This window comes from Typha latifolia, chromosome 1 (genome assembly GCF_019914945.1).
Source record: "Typha latifolia isolate L0001 chromosome 1, TyphaL0001v2, whole genome shotgun sequence".
NCBI lineage: Eukaryota > Viridiplantae > Streptophyta > Magnoliopsida > Poales > Typhaceae > Typha > Typha latifolia.
The window spans coordinates 22,205,930-22,226,812 of record NC_133086.1 but is presented as its reverse complement, the minus strand read 5'-3'; the positions used below and the strand labels follow the sequence as shown (position 1 = coordinate 22,226,812).

At 37.1% G+C, this 20,883-nt stretch overlaps 2 protein-coding genes across 5 annotated transcripts; one reads left to right on the top strand and one right to left on the bottom strand.

The window, feature by feature from the left end:
• The first annotated feature begins 99 nt into the window (after nt 1-99).
• On the top strand, nt 100-9,198 carry LOC140780620 (uncharacterized). Of its 3 annotated transcripts, none has more exons than XM_073126284.1 (9): nt 100-611; nt 696-812; nt 1,343-1,422; nt 2,981-3,417; nt 3,737-3,918; nt 4,535-4,620; nt 6,009-6,142; nt 7,735-8,031; nt 8,469-9,198. In XM_073126284.1, the coding sequence occupies exons 1-9, from the start codon at nt 231-233 to the stop codon at nt 8,657-8,659; spliced, it is 1,905 nt and encodes a 634-aa protein (XP_072982385.1). In that variant the 5' UTR covers nt 100-230; the 3' UTR covers nt 8,660-9,198. The 3 variants fall into 3 exon arrangements, with proteins under 3 accessions (XP_072982385.1, XP_072982387.1, XP_072982386.1); XM_073126286.1 differs by having other exon boundaries at nt 116-611; nt 7,735-8,039; nt 8,469-9,048; XM_073126285.1 differs by lacking the exon at nt 1,343-1,422 and having other exon boundaries at nt 116-611; nt 2,991-3,417.
• A 570-nt stretch (nt 9,199-9,768) lies between these two features.
• Nucleotides 9,769-18,355, bottom strand: LOC140802775 (AUGMIN subunit 5). Of its 2 annotated transcripts, none has more exons than XM_073158383.1 (10): nt 17,671-18,354; nt 16,734-17,273; nt 14,752-14,893; nt 14,006-14,176; nt 13,340-13,549; nt 12,844-13,029; nt 11,909-12,068; nt 11,261-11,450; nt 10,571-10,703; nt 9,769-10,349 (listed from the first exon to the last, which is right to left on the bottom strand). In XM_073158383.1, the coding sequence occupies exons 1-10, from the start codon at nt 18,123-18,125 to the stop codon at nt 10,218-10,220; spliced, it is 2,319 nt and encodes a 772-aa protein (XP_073014484.1). In that variant the 5' UTR covers nt 18,126-18,354; the 3' UTR covers nt 9,769-10,217. The 2 variants fall into 2 exon arrangements, with proteins under 2 accessions (XP_073014484.1, XP_073014485.1); XM_073158384.1 differs by having other exon boundaries at nt 9,810-10,349; nt 11,261-11,456; nt 17,671-18,355.
• Nucleotides 18,356-20,883: the final 2,528 nt, after the last annotated feature.

Genomic DNA, 20,883 nt, shown 5'->3' with positions numbered 1-20,883 from the left:
GACTTCGATTAAAATAATTTTCGGGCCAAGGCCTGATCCGAATCCGAACTTGGCCCCACCCTCTTTTTTTATATAAAGAAAAACTCTAATAATTCCCCCACCTTCGTTCCTCCTCAGCAGTCGCCTCTTCTTCTTTCTCCCCTCTCCGCCACCGCCCTCCTCCCTCCTCCCTCCTCCCTCGTAGGGTAATTGTTGCATTTAACTGTTCTTGATTACGAGTTACGTCCAACATGAAGGAGGAGCAAGATGGCGAGATGGTTCCAACCAACACATTCGATAATGCCGCAGTCAAGGTCAAGAAGGAAAAGCGAGAAGACGAAGTCGGCGATGGACTCAATTCCCACAAGATCCTAGAAGAAGGAGAAGGGGAAGAGCCGTCCAAGATCAGGCCCTCGGAGGAGGCGATGAGGCCACGATACGGATCGTACAGGGGAGCTTTAAGACACATCGCCTCGGAGCCCACCCTCGCCGTTAACCGCCGTCGACTGGGACGCCTTTTGCAACGCCTCGTGAGGGCCCACAACTGGAAGGAGGCAAGTGGAGTCTTGAGCGTCCTGCTTAAAGGGACTCCTCGTGGGAGTTCCTTGTCGGAGGATCGAAGGAATTTCTTGGTGAGCGATTCAAGAACGTGGTTTTGGCATATTTGTTATTGGTTTCTTGGTAGAGTTTGATGCAGTTGAGGTGTTTGTTGATAGGTCGCAATGGAAATCCAGAAGCGGCTCGGAGGAGGGAGTTACTACCAAACGAAGATAAAGAAGATGTATGAGGTCTGGATGAGCAAGCTCGCGTGGACGAAGAAGTGCTCCAGGAAGGTATACGTGATTTATGACCGTTTATTTTATTTTTGAAGGATTTAAATATTGGTGGTTTGGAATCTTTTCTTTTCCAGTTTGTTTTTGAAGTACTTAGATATTGCAATAAGTTCGCCAATATACATGCCTGTGCAAGTTGTTATTTGTCACCACTTCTCAGCGTTGAGTTTATATTCTCTAGTCTTTCGACCAGCTTCAAGTTTTATGGACTCTGGATAACCATTAATGTTGGATCGTATCATGTGAGGCTACTAATTCCTCAATTTAATGATCTTTTCTTTCATCTAATGTCAAAATATTTATGTTCCACTTCTTTTTCCTAATCAACGAAAGATAATTAAGCAAATGTTACCGAGCATGTCAGATCTTTTCCGAAAGTGGTACGAGCGAGCTTTCTTAATTAAGCTTTATTGGGGTGCAGAATCCTACCTTTCTTTAAGAAGATAATTCCTCTATTTAGTGTTGACGATGATATGTCCAATTGATTATTTATATTTTTCATGTCCTTATTCTGTGTAAATCTTGAGCAGAGGCACTTGATTCAGCTGGAGCTAGCTCTTTTCTATCTTAAGCAAGGGAATGTTCAAGAGGCATATAATACTACAAAATTGTATGTTCTTACTCTTAACCATTGTTTACTTATTTAATTAAGCATATTGTGATAAGTGATTACACAAAATTTTATTGATAGTTATTTGATGCTCATGGCGCGTTCAATAGTGTTTAAATAATTGGTTTATTGTCTTGATCTGTCTATCCTTCTATTGACGTCTTGTCCGATTGATTGATTGCCCTTGATCTGTCAAACCCTAATTGAAATATTGAATGAGTCCGTCAGAATTTTCAGTTGTTTTGACAGGCTACTTCCAATGTTTCAGAACTTGACCCAAGCGACCCTGTAAGAACCATTCAAGGTCTAGGTCTATCAAGACATGTTCTTGATCAGTTTGAGTCCTAAATCAACTTCAATAACTTTCAAATATAAAATCTGAATGAATAGAGACTTTGCAGAAAAATCCTTTGTACATAACAGCTTCGTTAACATCAAATATACATTTTTCTCTTTTGTCAAAAGCATAAAATCCATCAATTCATATAAAATGCTCTCCAGTAAGTAACATCAGTTGTCTTTTCCTGACTGCCCCTATCCTTTGTGATTCCCACCTATTCAGCAGCGCAATGAACTAATATCTAACTGCAACAATTTTTTTTTTTTTTTTTTGAAAGAGAATGATAGAAAAGGTATATAATATAGGATCCACCAGTTGGAACTATGTGGAAGTATAATTTCCAATTCACAAATGAAATCCTAGAAGAAAATAAATAAAAAAAATGAAATGGTTGTGAGAAGTGAGCGGCTTTTCTCACTTCACTTCCCTCTTATTGGGTGAGGGCCCCACATGGAAATTATGCCAAGACCTGCAAGCAATTCAGATTTCTTTACTCCTGTTGATATAATTAACTTCCTGAAAGTTTTTGATGTAGCAAATTATTATGTGAACACGATCGCCCTTCCAAATGCCTATTGAATTCTCTTTGACTTATGGTCTATCAAGATAAAAAGCTTACTCTTGATTTGAATGACTCTTGAGGCTTTGGGCTAAGTAATTTTCATTGCTCAAAAAAATTATTTGAATGACTCTTGAGGCTTTCAACTCATTTCAACTAGACCAAACTTCTCCATCTTACATAAGTTGGTGATTAATTTTTACGAACAATTATGTTTTCCTCATGGATGGCCGTGCCGGTGGTGTATCGGCTTGTGGCACAAGGGGTGATACACGGCACCCCTTCTAATAGCTTTACTGCTCATCATCGACCTCGCTGTCGAGCTATCCGTCGCTGATCGCCGCTCGCTTTTATCTTCGCTATCGCTTCGTCGGGTGCCCTAGCTAGAGAAAAAGAGAGAGAGAGAGAGTGAGAGTGAGAGGGGGGGGGGTTAAAAAACTTAAGTTGCAGATCAACAACGAGCGATAGCGACAACGACTGCGAAGGTGAAGGTAGTATCCCTTACCTTTTTCTTTTCTTCTCTTATGACACCGGCCGGTACAGTCCGTGCCACCAACTTGCATGGTTTGTGCCTGTGGCATGACCATCATTGGTACTTTTTCTTAGATGATAATTGCTCATATTACTTACTCATTAATGTGACTTTGATTCTCTTTTAGTCTTGTTCAGGATCGTGATTCTGCAACTGAGCCAGTTGTAAACCTTATGCACGGGCTGATCCTTTATCATCTTTGGTATTCGGGACTCCCAGAAGAGATGCAAATTAAGGGCTTTGACATTCGTATTACCTCTGAGACAGCACAGATGGTATTTAATGATGGTTATGAAGAAACTGGCATGCTAGAGAGTTCGGATGATCATAACGCAGTCAACATTGAAAATGCCACAGTTTCTTCTCAATTGGAATCAGAAAGCTCAGTTGGCAATAACAAGGATGCTTTCATGGAGTACAAAAGTGAGGTGCCAAGGAAGCAACCAGATGTTTCTCGTCCTGCACACGATTTTTATCTAAGTGGATCAGAGAAGAATGATGAGAGAGCTACTTCTACTAATCTCCACGTCAACTTCCAAAACAGCTCCATTTTTCTCGCCCGTGGTAGGTATACATGCTCTCCATTATGTTTATTTTTTCATATTATATATTTGTATATCTTTTTGTTATGATTAGGATCATGTCTTTCTTTAATTCAAAATACTTTTTGACCCTCCAAATTAATAGTGTCAGAGGGTAAAGTGGTCTAATGGCTTAAGAGTATCTGTCAGCGTAATTATGATTATGTATTTTACCTTCTTTTTTAGTTGATTTGCTTTCTGAAACATCATAAAGAATTTATACTGTACTTTGTTTGATAGTTATTGGTTTTGAATTTTTGACATGAGCATAATTGATGATTTCAGTATAACTTACATGTTAGGGTTGGACACAAGTTTGTTGCCGATAAAGTTGAAGCACCACCTTGCTGGTGACTTAGAGCAATCTATATATCTACATAGGAGATTGGCTGATGAAAATTACAGAGATGCTGTCAGACATTTGAGGCTTGCTCTTTATTCTTCGACACCACCATTAATGGCATCCTTATTACCATTAATACAGGTAATGGTCCATTATTCACATTCCTTTATTTTGTTCAAGCTAGGAGTTGTCAAGATTTACCTATTAACGGTATATATTTTAACTGAATTTTTATTTCTCTCTCTCCCTTCTGCAAAATATTGCCATTAATACCTGGAACAATATTCCGGCTGCAAAATATAAATTTTGCATGCCATCCTTTTGTTCAAGAGATTCTGAGTTAATGGATCATGGAGAATGTTGTTGCTTTTGTTTTTACTATCTTTTTAAAGTTCCTGCTGCCCGTTGTATTGAGTTTCTGAATGTGAAATAAAAAACTTTTCTCTTTTGATCTCTTTTGATTAACCGAATGAAAGTTTTTTCTTTCTCTTTCTTGTTCAAAGCAATTGTATTTTCAGGCCTGATTTTTTACTAATTAATTAAATGATTTAGTGATGCATGTTTTAACTTCATAGATTTTATGCAAACCTATTCATATAATCTTACAAGTAAGTCTACTAGCTAATGGTTCTTTATGTTTGTGCATTGAATCTATATTTTTTGAAGACATATTTACTCTTTGTAGTATTCATGTGTAATGTTAGGTTTTATTTTTCAACTCACTTTTTAATTTCTGTCTTCTGCTTTTTCATTATAGCTTTTGCTGCTTGGTGACAACGTCGAAGAAGCATTAATCGAGCTTGAGAAATCCTGCCTTAATTCCAGCAGAGCACTTCCTTTCAGGTTCTTTAGACTGGCATGACCTGATCATGCTTATTCCCACATGGAATTTGGCCTTTTTTATGATTTATTTTACTTTTAAACTTAAGTACTGTTGAAAAGAATGTTTCATTTAGGCTTTTTTTTTCTGCTATAAAGCGAAGTAGTATATGCTCCAAGGTTTTTTTATTAATGTTGTCTGGCATTATGTGTGCATGATAGCATGTCTCATAGCAGTTTCCCAGTATGAATTGGTGCCATAACTTAGTATGTCAGCTAGAAAGATAGAAGAGAAACGAGAAGGCAGGTGAAGGTGCGGCATAGTGAGGGGAGGAGAGGGGTTAACGCCTCTTGGAGTCCTTCCTAATGAATGTTTTCCATTTTTTAAGACTGCAATAGCTTGCTTCTTGTTCTGGTTGAGAATGTTGCATATTTGAAAGAGACTACCCTACAATGCAAATCCTAGTTCATTTGCTAATTGGCTCAAAAAGTTAGGTCTATATGAAGTTTTTTACAACCTGTCAGCTGTCGGGTCATTTGATTTAGGTGGTGTCAGCAGTAACTACTTTTGGTAGGAGTCCGATCTGGTAAGATCTAAATTTGCATTCGGCAACTCCCATATCCATGGTAATATATAAAAGAGAATAAATGTCAAAATCTTAAACAATAGAGATCATGAGGCTATTATAAGCAGCAAATGATCGTTATAAACTTAAAACGAGTTCTTTTAGCTTAGATATATTTTGAGTTATGAGATACTTGTCCATATGAAGGACCTCTTGTTGTGCATAGTATTATTAGGTCTTTAAACAATATTATTCAATATTATGCCCTCCTACCAATCTGGAGAGATTTACATTTTATACACCATAAGAAGGAAAAAGCGAAAAAGGAGATGTGTGTATTATTTTTTTTCATGAATTAGGTTCCTTGCTTTGGGTTGTATCTGGCTGAATCAATGGGATTCTTTTTCATTTTATCGTACACTGTTTTGAGAACACAGCCATAACCATGCTTGTTAGGCTGGACCTTTCTAGGATGCTTACAGACAGCTAGTTGTTTCCCTTAGTATTTTATATGAATGATCATATTAAGTGTGGATGTCCCCAAATTGATGAATCTTTTGGCTTGCTATGTTTGTACTTTTTGTAACTAATCATTTTCTCTGGGTTTTATCCAATAGTCTTAGACTTTTAATTCCTACATTACTTCTGGACACTTTCATAGCTCTAAGGCATTAAAAAGTCCCTTTACACTTGTCTAGTAGTCTCTTTTAGACTTTGTTATCATGCTGAACTCCCAAAGCTTGTTGAATCTCCTTAAATTTCCATGATATGTTTTTATTATCTGCAAATGCTGAACTCCAACTATAACAGTTCTTTAACTTGTTACGATGCACACTTATCCTGCAGACTAAGGGCTAGACTACTAGAGTGTTTCCACGGCAATCAAGCCACAACTATCTCTAGTTGCTATGAGGATGCTTTGAAAAGGGATCCTACAGAAATCTACTCATTGGAAAGGCTAGTCAAAATGCACAGAAGTGGTTTGTCCCTAAAGCATATTTTTGATTTTCTGACATGTTTTGGATGATTTTTACAGATGTATTGTCATATTACAGAATACTACACATCTTGATTCTACTAGAACTATTAGAAAGTCTATTAAATAATAATTTATTTCAATTGAGTACATTTTCTAATCATTAATCAAAGTGAATCATTTTTAAGCCTTCAATTAATTCTAATATTACATTGCATATTAGTTCTAACTGGTGTTCATGTCTTCCGGTACATTTAAAAAGATAAGGTTCAAGACTACTGGTGCAGAATGTGATGTGTTGATTCTGGTACATTTAAAAGAAAATTTGCATGCACAAGACTACTGGTGCAGAATGTGATGTGTTGATTTACTTCTAGTTCGGAGCGGTATGTAGGTCTACCCAATGTGTGATTGTTTAATAAGATGGTTTGTATATGTCATTACTCATTACACGGGGACAAGAGAAACCACAAGGGACTGGGAGAGGATCAATGAGAGAAAAAGTGGTGGCTCAGAATTCGGAGGGTTTATATGTCATTACTCATTACACAGGGACAAGAGAAACCACAAGGGACTGGGAGAGGATCAATGAGAGAAAAAGTGGTGGCTCAGAATTCGGAGGGTGTTCAAGATAGAGCTAGAGTGAAGGGACTGCATAGAAGAGCTTAGTTAAGACTTTGTTTGTTCTTGATGTCTATAGGCAAGAGAGGGGCTGCAGTGAATCCGGCAGACTAGAAACATTTGGAAGACCTATCTCTCTAGTTGCAGATTAGCTTCATGGAAACCCCCAGAATTACCTGCCATTTGATCTCATTGCATCTCCTTTCTGGTGTTGAACGTTGTGGTTCTTTTCTCCATGGAAAACAAGACTAGGTTGTATCATATTGGCCTAACGACACAAGCTTTTCGTCAATGAAAAGTCATAAATTGGAACAAGGTATAGACATTAATCCCTTCTATGACCTTCCAAACATTCTCGGAGTTGATTTTAAAAGAGGGTCAACACGTGGAGATATGCATTTCTCAGAATTATTGTATTGGATCTGACCATAGAAGCATAGAGTATGACAGTTCAAAAGTAACAGAACAGATAGGTTTCCAGTTTTTCTCTCGTGCGCATCAATTATATTTTTTAGTTTATACTTTCTTTCTTTAGATTCTATCTTTTGCATCTCTGAATATATTTTGTAGATGTACTAACTTTTGCACCCTCGCAAATGCCCCAAATATATTCAAGGTACAAAGTGTTTGTCATAACGTAGCAATGGTAAATGCAGTAAAGAAAGGCTGTTTTGAATGGTTCATGCAAATGGCATATATTCGCTTATGCAGATATATTGGGACATTATTGTTGCTTTTTGGTTCCATGATCTTGAACCACATTATGGCTCGTTTTTAAATATTTTGGATATTTAAAATCATGTGTAAGGGCATTATATCTTGTGACTAAGCTGACGCAGTTTGTTGAATTTTCTCTTTATCAATGTACTTGTTACAGAATTGTACTATCTGTAGTAGTAGAACATGATCACTGTGATAGTTTAGTTCAATTCTGCCAGCCTTCTCCTTACATGCTTGGCACGCCTTCTTTATCAGGAAATTACAGTACTATGCAGTTATTGGAGATGATAACTTTGCATTTGGATTCTACGGATGCAAAATCTAGTGTATGGGAAGAGTTTGCTTCTTGTTTCCTTAAGATTCGAACTTCTGGAATATCTGACTATGAAGATCGAATCTCTGCGAATGTACAAGGTGGTCTGACTGGCATTATTTCTTCTAGCAAAATCCCTGAATTCTTTGGGCATAAAAAAGATACATGGCAGCTTCGCTGTAGGTGGTGGGTAAATCGCCATTTCAGCAAGAATTCTTTTCTGACAGAAATTGAAGCTGGTGAGTTGGTATGTTTTGGCAATAATAGTTCAGATATGCAATTGTTCTTTCCATAATTATTCTTGATATCTTGAGGAACCTTCATGATTGAACATGATTACTTTATAATTGCATGATACCGAAAAATAGGAAATGATGCCAGTATTGGTGGCAAATGCTTCATGATAACTGTCTAATCATGACATTTTGGCCACTGACAGAATCAAGTCTAGAGTGAGAGTTGGTAACTTGGTATACTTAATCTGCTCTTTTCAACTAAGTTGTCTCACTCCAAAATTAATTGTATTTGGAAAAGATGTTAGTTTTGCAGTACTGCTTTCTGAGCAATATATTGTCATAAATTGGACGATAATTGAAAGGAGTGTATTTATTATCCTAATTAGGTTTAAAGGATGTCATTAAAATGAGAACTTATTTCCTTATTGCTTTTGTTACAGGTGATTGGAAGCTTTTAACTTCTAAAGCAGCTTGTGCATCCCATCTCTATGGTCCCAAGTTTGAGTATGTCAAAGCTGTCGTTAGCAGCCTTGGAAAGGAAGGTAACAATGATCAGATCACTTTCCTACGTAGACACATGCAAAGTTCATTGAAATTACACCAACATCTGGATGGAGCCAGTTCAATATAGTGATGGTTGTCAGAAGACTACCTTCCCTCTTATTAGAGGGTGACAGAAAAACGCAGGCCTATTACTTTGCTCGTATGAGGCGGATTGTTTATTGTTTTGAGAAAACAGGTAAAACAAGATAAAGGCAGGTTTTATGCATATTCTTATGGTGATATTCTGAGGAAAGTCCCCTGAGCCGAGTGTATGGAAATATTCCAAATGAAATAGTTCAAGTTGATCTTTCTCAATCGTAATCGCATTTCTGTAGACCATCCACTGTTACACAATTTTATAACGTGTCTTAGTGGAACAAATAGCTTTTTCTTCTCAGGGTTTATGACTTTTTCACAGTTATATCATTCAAAAACAAAAGGACCCAAGCAAGGCATGTCAGAATAAGTTGGAAATTATTGTTAGGGCTCTGAAATGGCTAGAAATTAACATTGATGTGGAATTGTTGATGGGAGTTACTTTCTCAACTATCCTCATTTTCTAGTTCCCGTCCTAATACTGCAGTTCCAAAAGCTCTTCATGGAATTTGAATTCTACATTGTTCAATATCTGATTACTTTTGCTCTTTTCCCTTTTTTGGTGGTTTGTGTAATGGCTGTTCTCTCAATTATAAGAATCGAATAAGGGCTTCGCTCACAAAAGCAAAGTTGTTCGTAGGAAACTACATCCATTTCCAAAATTGAATGGAAAGCCAGTCAGTTCATAATGATGTGCTAGTGGTCTTGCTGTATCGGATACGTGATAATTGTAAACATGGTAATTTTCATAATTTTATGTATGATATGGAGGTATTTGCAGTATAATTTTATAAATTATGTATCAAAAGTTACTAGCTATCATGCAGGATTACCCATTATGCACTCATTTTTATGGAGGAAATGGAAGCCCTACTTTCCTCCCAAGAGTTTAATCTTGATCTTTACTCCATGTAATCCCTCTTCTTTCTTACCCCCTATTCTTCCCCTTTGTATATTGCTTCGTTCTTAATATAATCGGGTTCTACCCTTTCTTTAAAATAAAAAAGAACATAGATTAGAGGAGAATAAATAACTTGATACAGAAGTTATCGACATGTTTTGCAATCTGCTGGCCGCAACATCTCCAGCTCTCTGGCCATCTATCCACCATACTCGAATATTATACATTTATAGCGACAAACTTACAATGGAAGATAATAGAATTCTATACCAAGTGTCCAAGGCCATTTCACAGAATCCAGTAAAAGCTACAGACGAAAATGTCTTTCCAATCAAAGCAAACTTATAGACAAACTAGAAATGTTAGGGACTGAAGAAAACAAATTCCAATCATAGACAGAGATGAAGAATAACCTGATAAAAGGATACAAGCTGACTACAAAACAGACTAGCTCGTAACCTGATCAAGTAAGTTACAAATGGGCCATGCATGTGTTGATTCAATTCCCTTCAAGGATGATGACGTGTTCTACAGCTGCTGGCAATAGTGTCTCCAACTAGAAATTGCAAATGCAGCAACCTAACAGCTGATAAATTCACGCGTGTCAGGCAGATTAAGCTGCCATCCAGAATAGGCTGGCACTGGAAATCTATAAGAGCTTTGGATCGTAAAAGGCCATCTGAAGTTGCTTTACTAGGTTGACCCAGGCGCCGACACTTTGACCATCAACAGTTACCCAGTCCACAGCTGTTGCTGCTGGTTGTTCCCACCACTCATCAACCTGCATGGAACAAAATATTATGCATATTATTTTTGTTAACCAGCACATCCTGAACATACTCAGTGAGGCAAGATGCCATTGCACCCATCCTATATATGGTTTTAACATCTTTCACATGTAGCAAATATGACATTCTATATCATACAACATCAAACAGTCAGAATTGTAGTATTACAAGATAGTGACATAGAGGACCAAAGTACTGATTTCAGGTTACTTACTAAGCCCCTCACACGATGGCAATCTAGCAAGCATCTTTGAGCATCTATAACTGCATTTCTGAGTTCTGGCATCCATCTTTCTGTGACGACCTTCTCTTGTTCACCAGCCAACTTCAGACAATAATTGGCCATCCTGCAAAATGGTTTAAAGAAAGTTATATCACTACCGTGCCACTAGAAAAAAGAATGCAAATTGCGCAAACGCAGCTAAAAAATGAGGCAGCTTCATTGGTGAATGGATAGTTCTTCATTATTACATTAACTCACACTCTGACATTAGCCTTCATAAATGATCACACATGCCAATCTGCCAGTCCATGTGGACAGTATAATAGTCATGTCATGTGTTGCAGAACAGTGTGCATGCTGTTGGCAATTCTGCATTGTGATGTTTATTTACCATCATGGAGCCACGTGAATACGGTAAGGCATGGTCGGCACAAGGAATAGTGCTTTTACCAAGATAGATAAAAGGAGGAGCCAAGCAAAACATCTAATAAGCTTAACTTCTGTGCAGAACATAACATTGCTCTAGTAAAAATAATCACTACAAAACAAGTAAACCCATAAACTACACTAAAATTCCCAAGAATCATATGTGCTAGTGGAATAACTTAGAGTAGTATATTCAAAAGCTTTAGAATTCAAATTTTGAAATACTGACACTGAATAAATAATCAAATGTTTTACCTGTCATATTCTTGTTGCACACGGTGTGCATGGTTTAGTAAAACACGATCATTCTCGACAAGGTTTCTCTGCATATGAACCAGGGTAATTGCTTTGGACAAATCCTCTAATATGCTAGCCTCAGAACCACGAGGTTTCAGGCAGAACTCAAGCGACTCTAAAACTGATACCAGGCCAGCATCTGCACCTTCTGTTCCTAGTGAAATAGTTAATACAATTAAACTAATTCACATTACCATAGATATGGACAATTGTTTTACAACTATATAACTGGGATGACAAACACAAATCTGAACTAGGTATTTTGCCATGAATCTTCCAAAAAGCAAGAAAGCTAGAAAAAGAATAACTGAAGCATTTAAGTACCATGTAAACATGTCAAACCAAGAAGAATTATATAGATGAAATACAATGCCGAATTTCGTTTCAAAGCATCTTAGATTGCTTGTCCTTCTCTTCTTTTCCTATTTTAACTATGTACTCTGGAATTTCAAGTTCAAATGTTCCAGAAGGCAGTTCTCTATTTGCCTAGAGGGTAAAAGTTAGAGAATTACAAGCTAGGAGAATTTTCATTCAGTAAGACCTATGCAAGAAGATATATTTGAAACAAATTATCTGTTTTCCCAGCATATATAGAAGCAAACTGACCAGAAGTACACTGAAGAGCAGCAGAGACACGACATATAGAAGGAATTGCAGATGGATCTCTAGCGCCAGCTCTTGAAGTCAATATAGCAGCATTCTTTTCTGCAGCTGCAAGTGCTTCTGCTCCTGTAGCACCATTAGCACCCACAGCTTCCAAAAGTGCCTGTTTAGACAAAAGCAAGAAATAGTATCAAATAATTCAATTCTTAAAGTTCCAATATATTACAACATATGTTGTCCTCTACAAGAAAATGCATTCTGCAAATAAGATGATTATGATTGATTTTAGGAAAAAGAAAACAATCAAGAACTTTTCATAATTAATATTCTTCCTAAGAAGGTCTAGAGTAATTACATGCAACAAAAAAGAGGACCACAAGTTTCAAATAAAAATCAACGTATGCAACTAGTGTCAAAACTAAGATGAATTTGCTGCCGAGATCTATTTTTGACAAATTTTGTCTAGAGCCTAGAGCTTAGAGCCTAGAGCTATGCAGAAAGGGGGAAAGAAAGTCATCTCTTCAATCAGTCTTTTTCTAGGTCAGCTAGAATGCAACTCAAAGTTGGAAGTGCTAAAGAAAGATTGACAGGATTATCTGAACCCCTCTAACTCACATAATCACTCTTGAATTGATGCATCTTTTCCAGCCAAAGCAAAATCAGATAAGAGAGGCTTGCCATAAACACTATCATGCCATTTGGCTTGTAATTTATTGACTTTCTTTCTTGCAATTAAGGCTCATGCAACTCAAGAGTAATGCACTGTAAATTCCTCTTTAAGAAAATAGTTGAGACAAGGAAAACAAAAGGAAATTCTTTGTTATTTCCTTAAAAGCTTCACAATGCATTCATAATATTTACAACATTATAGGCAACAATAACACAAAAAAGCCTTTCGAGGGAACTAAGCTACTTGTCTCACTGGAAGGATTACCAACCTGTGGACTTGCCGGCAACATGTATAAGCTGTTATCCAGACTTTGATAGAAGGCAGATAGTTCTTTCTCTATCAGATCCTTTGAGCTGGTCGACATGTCCGCCACAGCAGTGCATGCTGGAATTATAGTCCTTGATGCATATTCTCTTGCAGCTAATGGTTGCTGGTCCCAAAATGCCGACGCATCCTAAAGAGTGAACAGTTCACTGTAAGTTTCTTAAATGGGCATAAGTAATTACTGCAATATTTGACTGCTATCTACTGACAAAGTGACAATGATAGCAACTTTATCTACATAATGATTCATAAAAATGTCCTGCAAGGAATAAAACCATCTATAAATGGAATATAAGCACAACAGTAATTTAAGGTAGATAAATGTGAGTACTGGCCTTGAATGATAATGAAGCCTTTGATCTCCAACATAATAAAGAAGTGAAATTTTATCAGATGAAAACCATTAATATTCAACTAATTTTGGAAAGGAAGAATCTAACCCTATTAGCTCGAAGAAGAGCACTATAAATGCATTCAAGCTCTGATCTACGAGCATCAAATTCTTCAATTTTCTTCCACTTCTTCTTCAATGAGTCTTCTGCTTCTTTCCACTCTGCACACAATTTATTTAAGCGTTGCACCTCAGATGTTAATGTACTCAAGCTTGCCCTCAGCCCAGCAACTTCTCTTTCCCTGGCCCAGACATCTAGCTGCGTACAAGGTAGAAAATATAAAGCATGTCAAGCACAGAAGATAGGTATTTTAAATACATATAAGGGAATCCACATGTTGGGCATTTATAACAGTATGCAAAGTAAGTCTACATGCAGCCACAACTTGCCCCACAATATGCTAAATATCAACTAAAAAGAACAAAAAATATAAGTTAAGTACAAATACATAATTATAGGCATCAGAGCAAGTGACAAGAGGCACTCACTCATATGCAGGTAATGAAACGAGTTAAAAGAAAACAGATGCATGTTCATAGTGAAAGAATTGAACATAAAAATGCATCACAGGTAACATGTAAAGAAGCATGCATATGTAATTGAGAGTAACATCTAAAGAAGTATGGCGCAAGAAAAAATCTTATACTTCAAACTTTTGAAGAATCTTATGGATTTCTATGAATTGTCATACGATGAAAGCATTTTGAACAATACCTCAATATGCCGGCTATTGCCTTGTGAAGTGTTTCCAGCAGGAAGCTTCTGAGAAGTAACCATGTCGCTGGCCCCATGCAAGCGTTTCAACAGCTTTTGACACAAGGCCTTAGCTTCTGCAGCCTTGTTTAATGCATCTTCAGTAGCTACAAACTGTTGCACATGTGCTTTCTGTAAAGCAACAGAATTACGATGTTAGTTCAACAACAACATGCTTCAGTGAAGCAAAGGTCCATAAGATGCCTGTCAAGATAACTAACTACAACCATTGCCTAAAAACTGTGACACACTCTAAAAGGTAAAAACCTATTATAATAAATTGGCATCTAGTAGATCTGAAACTTCATGGTTGATATCACTAGGCTTTCACAACAAATGCAACTAGGAACAGTTGAGAAGGAAGCATAACTCTTCACTTTTCCAGATAAGTCTAGAATTAACAAATTACTGTATGGGTACTGATGTTCATCTAACCTTTTAAGATGATACCTGAGGTTTCAAATGAAAAATGAATATGTAGAACGAGTAAATGACCACCTAGTTTAGATGGCTGGCAGTTAAAATTTCGCGAGTACATTCAAGGCGTAAGAGTTTCATAACAGGACAAATGACTGTATTGACAGCAGCTTTTCCCAACAAAATAAAAAATGCCAGTATCATATTTCTCATGTTCGGATTTCGGAAATAATTATAATTGAAGGTCTGACAAACAAGCATAACAAACATTGTCAAAACATAGAGGGCACCTGTCTTTCAAGAAGCTGATTATAAGTTCCTTTAGTTGATATATCTGATCCAGTCTTCTCAGTACCATATACCTGGTATGGTAAGGGTGAGCTAGCATCAGCAGAAGCAGCATCAACTACTCGATCATTCTCATATCTATATCTGCACACAAAAAAGGTGGTGCTGTGATAATTATTATCGAGATGAAAAACCGGTGGAAAATCGTGCACTCACTAAACAGGCAATCTGACAAAAAGGGGATCTTCACAAGCTAATATTCAGGCATGTTACCTAATTGAACAAGCTATAGGAAGTTGAACACTAATATCAGTAAAAACCACAACATAAATTTTTTACATCATAAAGTATATATGTCGAAGTACTGTAATCCAAGTCTTCCTGGGGTTCTGTCATAGTAAATCTTAGTTTAGAAGCCCCTCATCAATTTGGTTATTCTTATTCTAGGTTAGCGGGAGTTTATAGTTGGGAACTATTTTATTATCTCGCAAAATTGCATTTTATAACAAAACACTGAACATCAAATGTCCTTGATGCAACAACCATAAGAAATTCTCAGTATCATACTGTCATCTGTATTTCACCTAATTTTCTCTGTCTACATGGATGTCATGTCCCATTGACTAATTCTAAGACAAATTTGCTTTCTTAGAAGCCCCTCATCAATTTGGTTATTCTTATTCTAGGTTAGGGGGAGTTTATAGTTGGGAACTATTTTATTATCTCGCAAAATTGCATTTTATAACAAAACACTGAACATCAAATGTCCTTGATGCAACAACCGTAAGAAATTCTCAGTATCATACTGTCATCTGTATTTCACCTAATTTTCTCTGTCCACATGGATGTCATGTCCCATTGACTAATTCTAAGACAAATTTGCTTTCTTAGACACATAACCAATAAAGAGCAGCAAAAAGCAAGAGATCATTCGAGATTTATTTTTTCCTTGATTTTCTAGACTGTAAACCATTTCATGGCTAAAAGGCTTTACTTAACAACAAGATATTAACCTGATACAAGTACCACTTCCTATTTTAAAATACTAGAAAAACAATAGATACTGGAGATGCGATAACATCACAAGTAAATTGCATAAGTATCACACTTGGTGTTTTTCTAATATTTTAAAATAGGAAAAGTAAGGCTTGATTGAGACTAGGAATGGCCCATGATTTGGTGATGACTGATGAGTAATTGGATGGAGATTGTTTCTACTTTCTAAGATCTATTTCTTTTAATTGCAGGAATCTAGCCTTTTCATGGCTAAAAGGCTGATATTAACCTGATACAAGTACCATTTCCTGTTTTAAAATACTAGAAAAACAATAAATACGGGAGATGCGATAACATCACAAGTAAATTGCATAAGTATCACACTTGGTGTTAGATGCCTGCAATTAAAAGAAACAGATCTTAGAAAGTAGAAACAATCTCTATCCAATTACTCATCACCAAATCATGGGCCATTCCTAGTCTCAATCAAGCCTTACTTTTCCATAGCTGCAAAGAGCCAAAGATTTGCAAAACATTACTAGGAGAAGAAGAAAAGGACGTTCCCAATTGAATTAGTGAGATTATATTCTCTAGAAACAGGATGACAAAGTGGAATTCTTCTTTCAAGGAACTATAATTTGGGAAGAAAAAAATAGAAGTGACCCTTTTAGCACAGAGAACCCACTCTCACAGCATAAACTAAGTATCAGATTGACTGTTTGCTTATCTGCAGTTATAGGATTGAGATTGTCATGTACATCTTACTTGAGCCATTATATCAATGATATAGCCCATCTAATGGATGACCAGAATTTCCATGAGTGCCACAAAAGAATACTACATATAACTTCATCATATATGATCACATTGTCGTGCCGGATAATATTCTTCAATGAATTTCATAAGGTTCTAACTGAAGAATCTTCAACATGAAGGTAACTGGAAATGGTAAGACATGATGACGAAAAGGGACTTTGTTTAGTAGTACCTTAAAAGTTCGGCATCAGCTCTAATGTCAATCTTTTCAGTTTCCCTATGAATATGTGTTCTGACACGCAATGTGTAAGTAGTAATTGCCTGAAGCAGCAGAGAGGGATTTTTTAGAACATCAATTGCTATCACTTTGACATCTTCAGGTACTTCACCATCCAAATCAAGGCCCAATTTTGCACCATCCAACTGGGAGTTCACATTAACACCGCTCCCATCATATGCCGGGAAAGTACTATGGATTCTTTCAATCATATCAGCAGCAAGAGTTTCACATGCCCTCCGTATGGTTTTTTCTCGCGAGGTCTCGATAAGGACGGTATCATCTGATGACTTGTTGCCCTTGACAGTGGAGTAAACTTCTTCTTTCTCACAATGTGCTTGGAGATCCTCAGCTGCATCTTCTGTACTGGTGCTCAATCTCCGTATGTCCCTTGCTTGATCAACATACTGATGAAGACGCCTTTGGTATTCTGCAAATATTTTAGCTGCCTCATCACATTGCTGGTTGTATGTCTCCAGCATAACCTGCTTGTGCCTAATATTAAAAGGATAATTTGATCAACAATACAAACGACATATCATAACCTCATATTACAATGCACTTGTTAAAGATCACAACTTCCATAGGTCAAACACTAAATCAACGGATATGAACAACTCTTAGTGATGAAAGGAATCCAGATACCAGAAAAAGGAAAGAAATAAACAAACCTCTTACTTCCGTTATGACGATTTTGCAATTCCTACAACATATGTAATTCAGGAAGAAAGAAGAGGAATCTTTCTTCCGTTCTCACTTCTAGCCACCAAAACTAAGGAAAACTCAATAAAAGACTGGAATTCAAACCAGACAATTACCTAATACGTAATTTGCAAAGTTCCCCAAAATCAAAAGAAGTGAACTACTAAGAACGCTAGATCTCATCATTTACCTCGCATTAGACCTCTCATCAAGCATCCGCTTCCGCTCGGCCTCCTCCCTCGCGACCTCCGCCATCCGCGCCCTCAGCTCCTTCCGCTGCCTCCTCACCACGCTCCGTAGCCTCTCCGCTTCCTCTTCAGCCAGATCCCTCTCCCTCACCGCCGTCTCCCTCGCCTCCTCCTCGAACCCCCCGCCCTTGGCTGCCTTCTCCCTCCTACTCCGCCTCCCCAAACCCGACTCCTCCACCGCCACTCCGTGGACAAGGATGTTTCGCCGCGCCGTGGCCACCGTCTTCTCCGAACGGACTCGCCGGAGGAGGAAGCTCCACAAGGGAACCATGTTGCCGCGGCAGATCTTGCGGAGCTGGTCAGCGGAGGGCGGCGGCGAGGGGTACCCCATCTCATGGAGCCAGTCTAAGATTGCTTCCGGCCGCGGCGGCGAGGAGGCACCGCCGGAGACCTGCATTGCCACCGGCGGGAAAGGAGACCCTAGGGATCTTAGATGGGGGAATACGAGAGCGGGAAACCCTAGGTGATTCGATCGAGGGTTTTGGAGGGAGTGTGATGTGATCGCGAGTCTTTCGAGTGGATCTGTTTCTCTACCATTGGTCTTTTGGTGGACGGACGGCTGTTCTGAGAGCGAAGAGGGAGTAGGGAAAGAAGAACGAAACGATACCGATATGCCGGCCGAAAAAAATAACGTTACATTTGAACTACTACTGCTCCTTTTCACATAAAATTCTTATTTTTTATATTTATTTATATTTAGGTCTCATTTAGTTCGTATTTAATATTTTTTTAAGAATAAGTTTATACATAAATTAGGTGCATATATAATTTTACTCATATTTTATTATTTAATTAGAAAACATAATAATTAATTTAAACAAGTATATATAAAAATTTGTGTTTGTAATATTAAATTATAAATAAGTATGTGGACTATAATAAAAAGTTTGCTTACTAAATATGAATAACTTTACTGCGCTCTTCTACTTGTGAAAATTTCTTTTGCATAAATTTATCATGTAAGTTATCTTATATAATATTTAATAAAAATATTTAGCTGTAAAATATATTTAGGTAAAACTGAATTTATAAATAGAGACTTTTTATGTATGAATTAAACGCTATCTTACTATTCTCAACTCTAAGTATTGCATCTCCAATGGTGTAGGTGAAAACATGAACCCATTTGGCCTTAATTTTTCTCTCCTTCTATTATGCAAAACAAAATTAAAGTAATTCTTCTCTCAACAAAAATAGTAATAATTAAACAACTAATGAAAGGAGCAAAACTCCCTCACCTCATCTATCATTTTCACCCCCTTTAAATAAATAAAAAAGTGGATAGATATACCCCCAAAACTTTTTCTTAAAAAAAAAAATACTAAGCCCCTCCATTAGTATTCCATTAGAAATTCTAATACAAACACTCTTACAATTTTGACTAACTGAATAGATGATAAAAAAAATATCCACATCTTCCTTGTATATCCTTCCATCTTCTCTTTATAATTGTCTCCATAACAACTTCTCCAAATACTTATATTTAAGATACTGGACCAATAATTTATATTCAAAATTTGTCGTCTGACTTATATTTATAATTTGTCACTTCAATGAGCGATTTTATAACTCACTTAATTCCAATTACTCATTTTGTTCTTCTTCATGGTTTTTCAATTCCAAGCCGTCCTAGAACTTGAGTTCGGATTTCCCACTCCAAAGCCCAGTCTGCCTCAGAAGGGCGTTCGGTTTAGACATAGGTCAGGCCTTGGCCTAAAGTCCGATCGATAAACTTCTCCAAATACTTATATTAAAGATACTAGACTAGTGATTTATATTTAAAGTTGTCATTCCCGTCAACGATTTCACAATCAATCATCGAGTTATAGTTAAAAATTGTTACTCCAATCAGCGATTTCATAACTCACCTACTTCCAATCGCTCTCTCCTTTTCTTCTCCTTCTGGGTTTTTCAATTCCAAGCCGGCCAAGAAATTGAGCCCGGATTTCCCACTCCAAAGCCCAGTCCGCCCCCGAAGGGCCTTCGGTGGCCGGCCCATGACCGCCCTTCCTTTTAAAAACAACTCTCAATAGTCAAACAGAGCATGTCACAGGACAACATCTAGCTTGTGACTTACACAATCCATGAGGTTCTTACGACATAATTATGAAGATAGATGCACGCAAACCGTAAAGTGGATCAAGAGATAGCTTGAAAGAAAACATGATGGTATGCAAGATGAAGGTGCTTAGTGGATATAGAAGGACAATTGATTGCACTCATACCTTGCACTCACAGGTAATATAATAATTATTATTATTATAACCGCTTGCTGATGTGGCACCCAATCAGGTCGAGTTTTTAATCAAACTAGACCCACTTTATATTTTTTTTATAGAAATAAACTTTCGCTTAAATTTATTATTAAATAATATATATATATAATGCTGATCAGTATTTATGTCTAGAAAAAAGTATTAGTTAATTCAGTATTTTTATTATAGCTATAATAAATTAGATTTTATTTAGTAATAAATTTAAAGAGCGGTTAATTTTCATTAAAAAAAAAAAGAGAGGGTAGTTTGGGTCAAAAAACTATCAGATCTGGGTGTGCCAGGTAACCAATTGCTGCTTTCCTCCCTTTACCGTCTAAGGGTAATGATAGCTCATCTCCATTAAAGTTCTTTTTAATGTACTCAGTGTACCATCCCATCGCCATGGTATCCTACGACATGGGAAGCTCTAATGTCCATCAAAATATGGGCCCATACGACACGTGGCATGGGAAGGAGGAGAAATGTGTGGGAGCATGTGGAGCAGCACGTGACCGACTAGTAGTTGGCTTGCTTGATAGCCGATAAAACCTATCCACATGCAATCACGTAGTGGAGAATATAGAGCACCATGCACGTGTACCGGTAGTAGAAGAAATTAAAGGTAAACGTGAGAGGAACTAATACTTCTTGATATACATATATAGGATAGATAATTAAGTTAATCTTTTTTAAATAAATAAAAAACGAATCACAACAAATTCAAATTATGTATATATAATATTTATTAAATATTAATTAGGAGTCAAAGTGACATGTTATGGATTACGATGACTCATAGGTAACAAAAGTAGATTCTCTTGATAAAATGCAGTTATACCACGTTGGAAGGCAGTGGCACATGCAGTCAGTACCAGGAAATTGCAGGGAATGGAAGCTGAA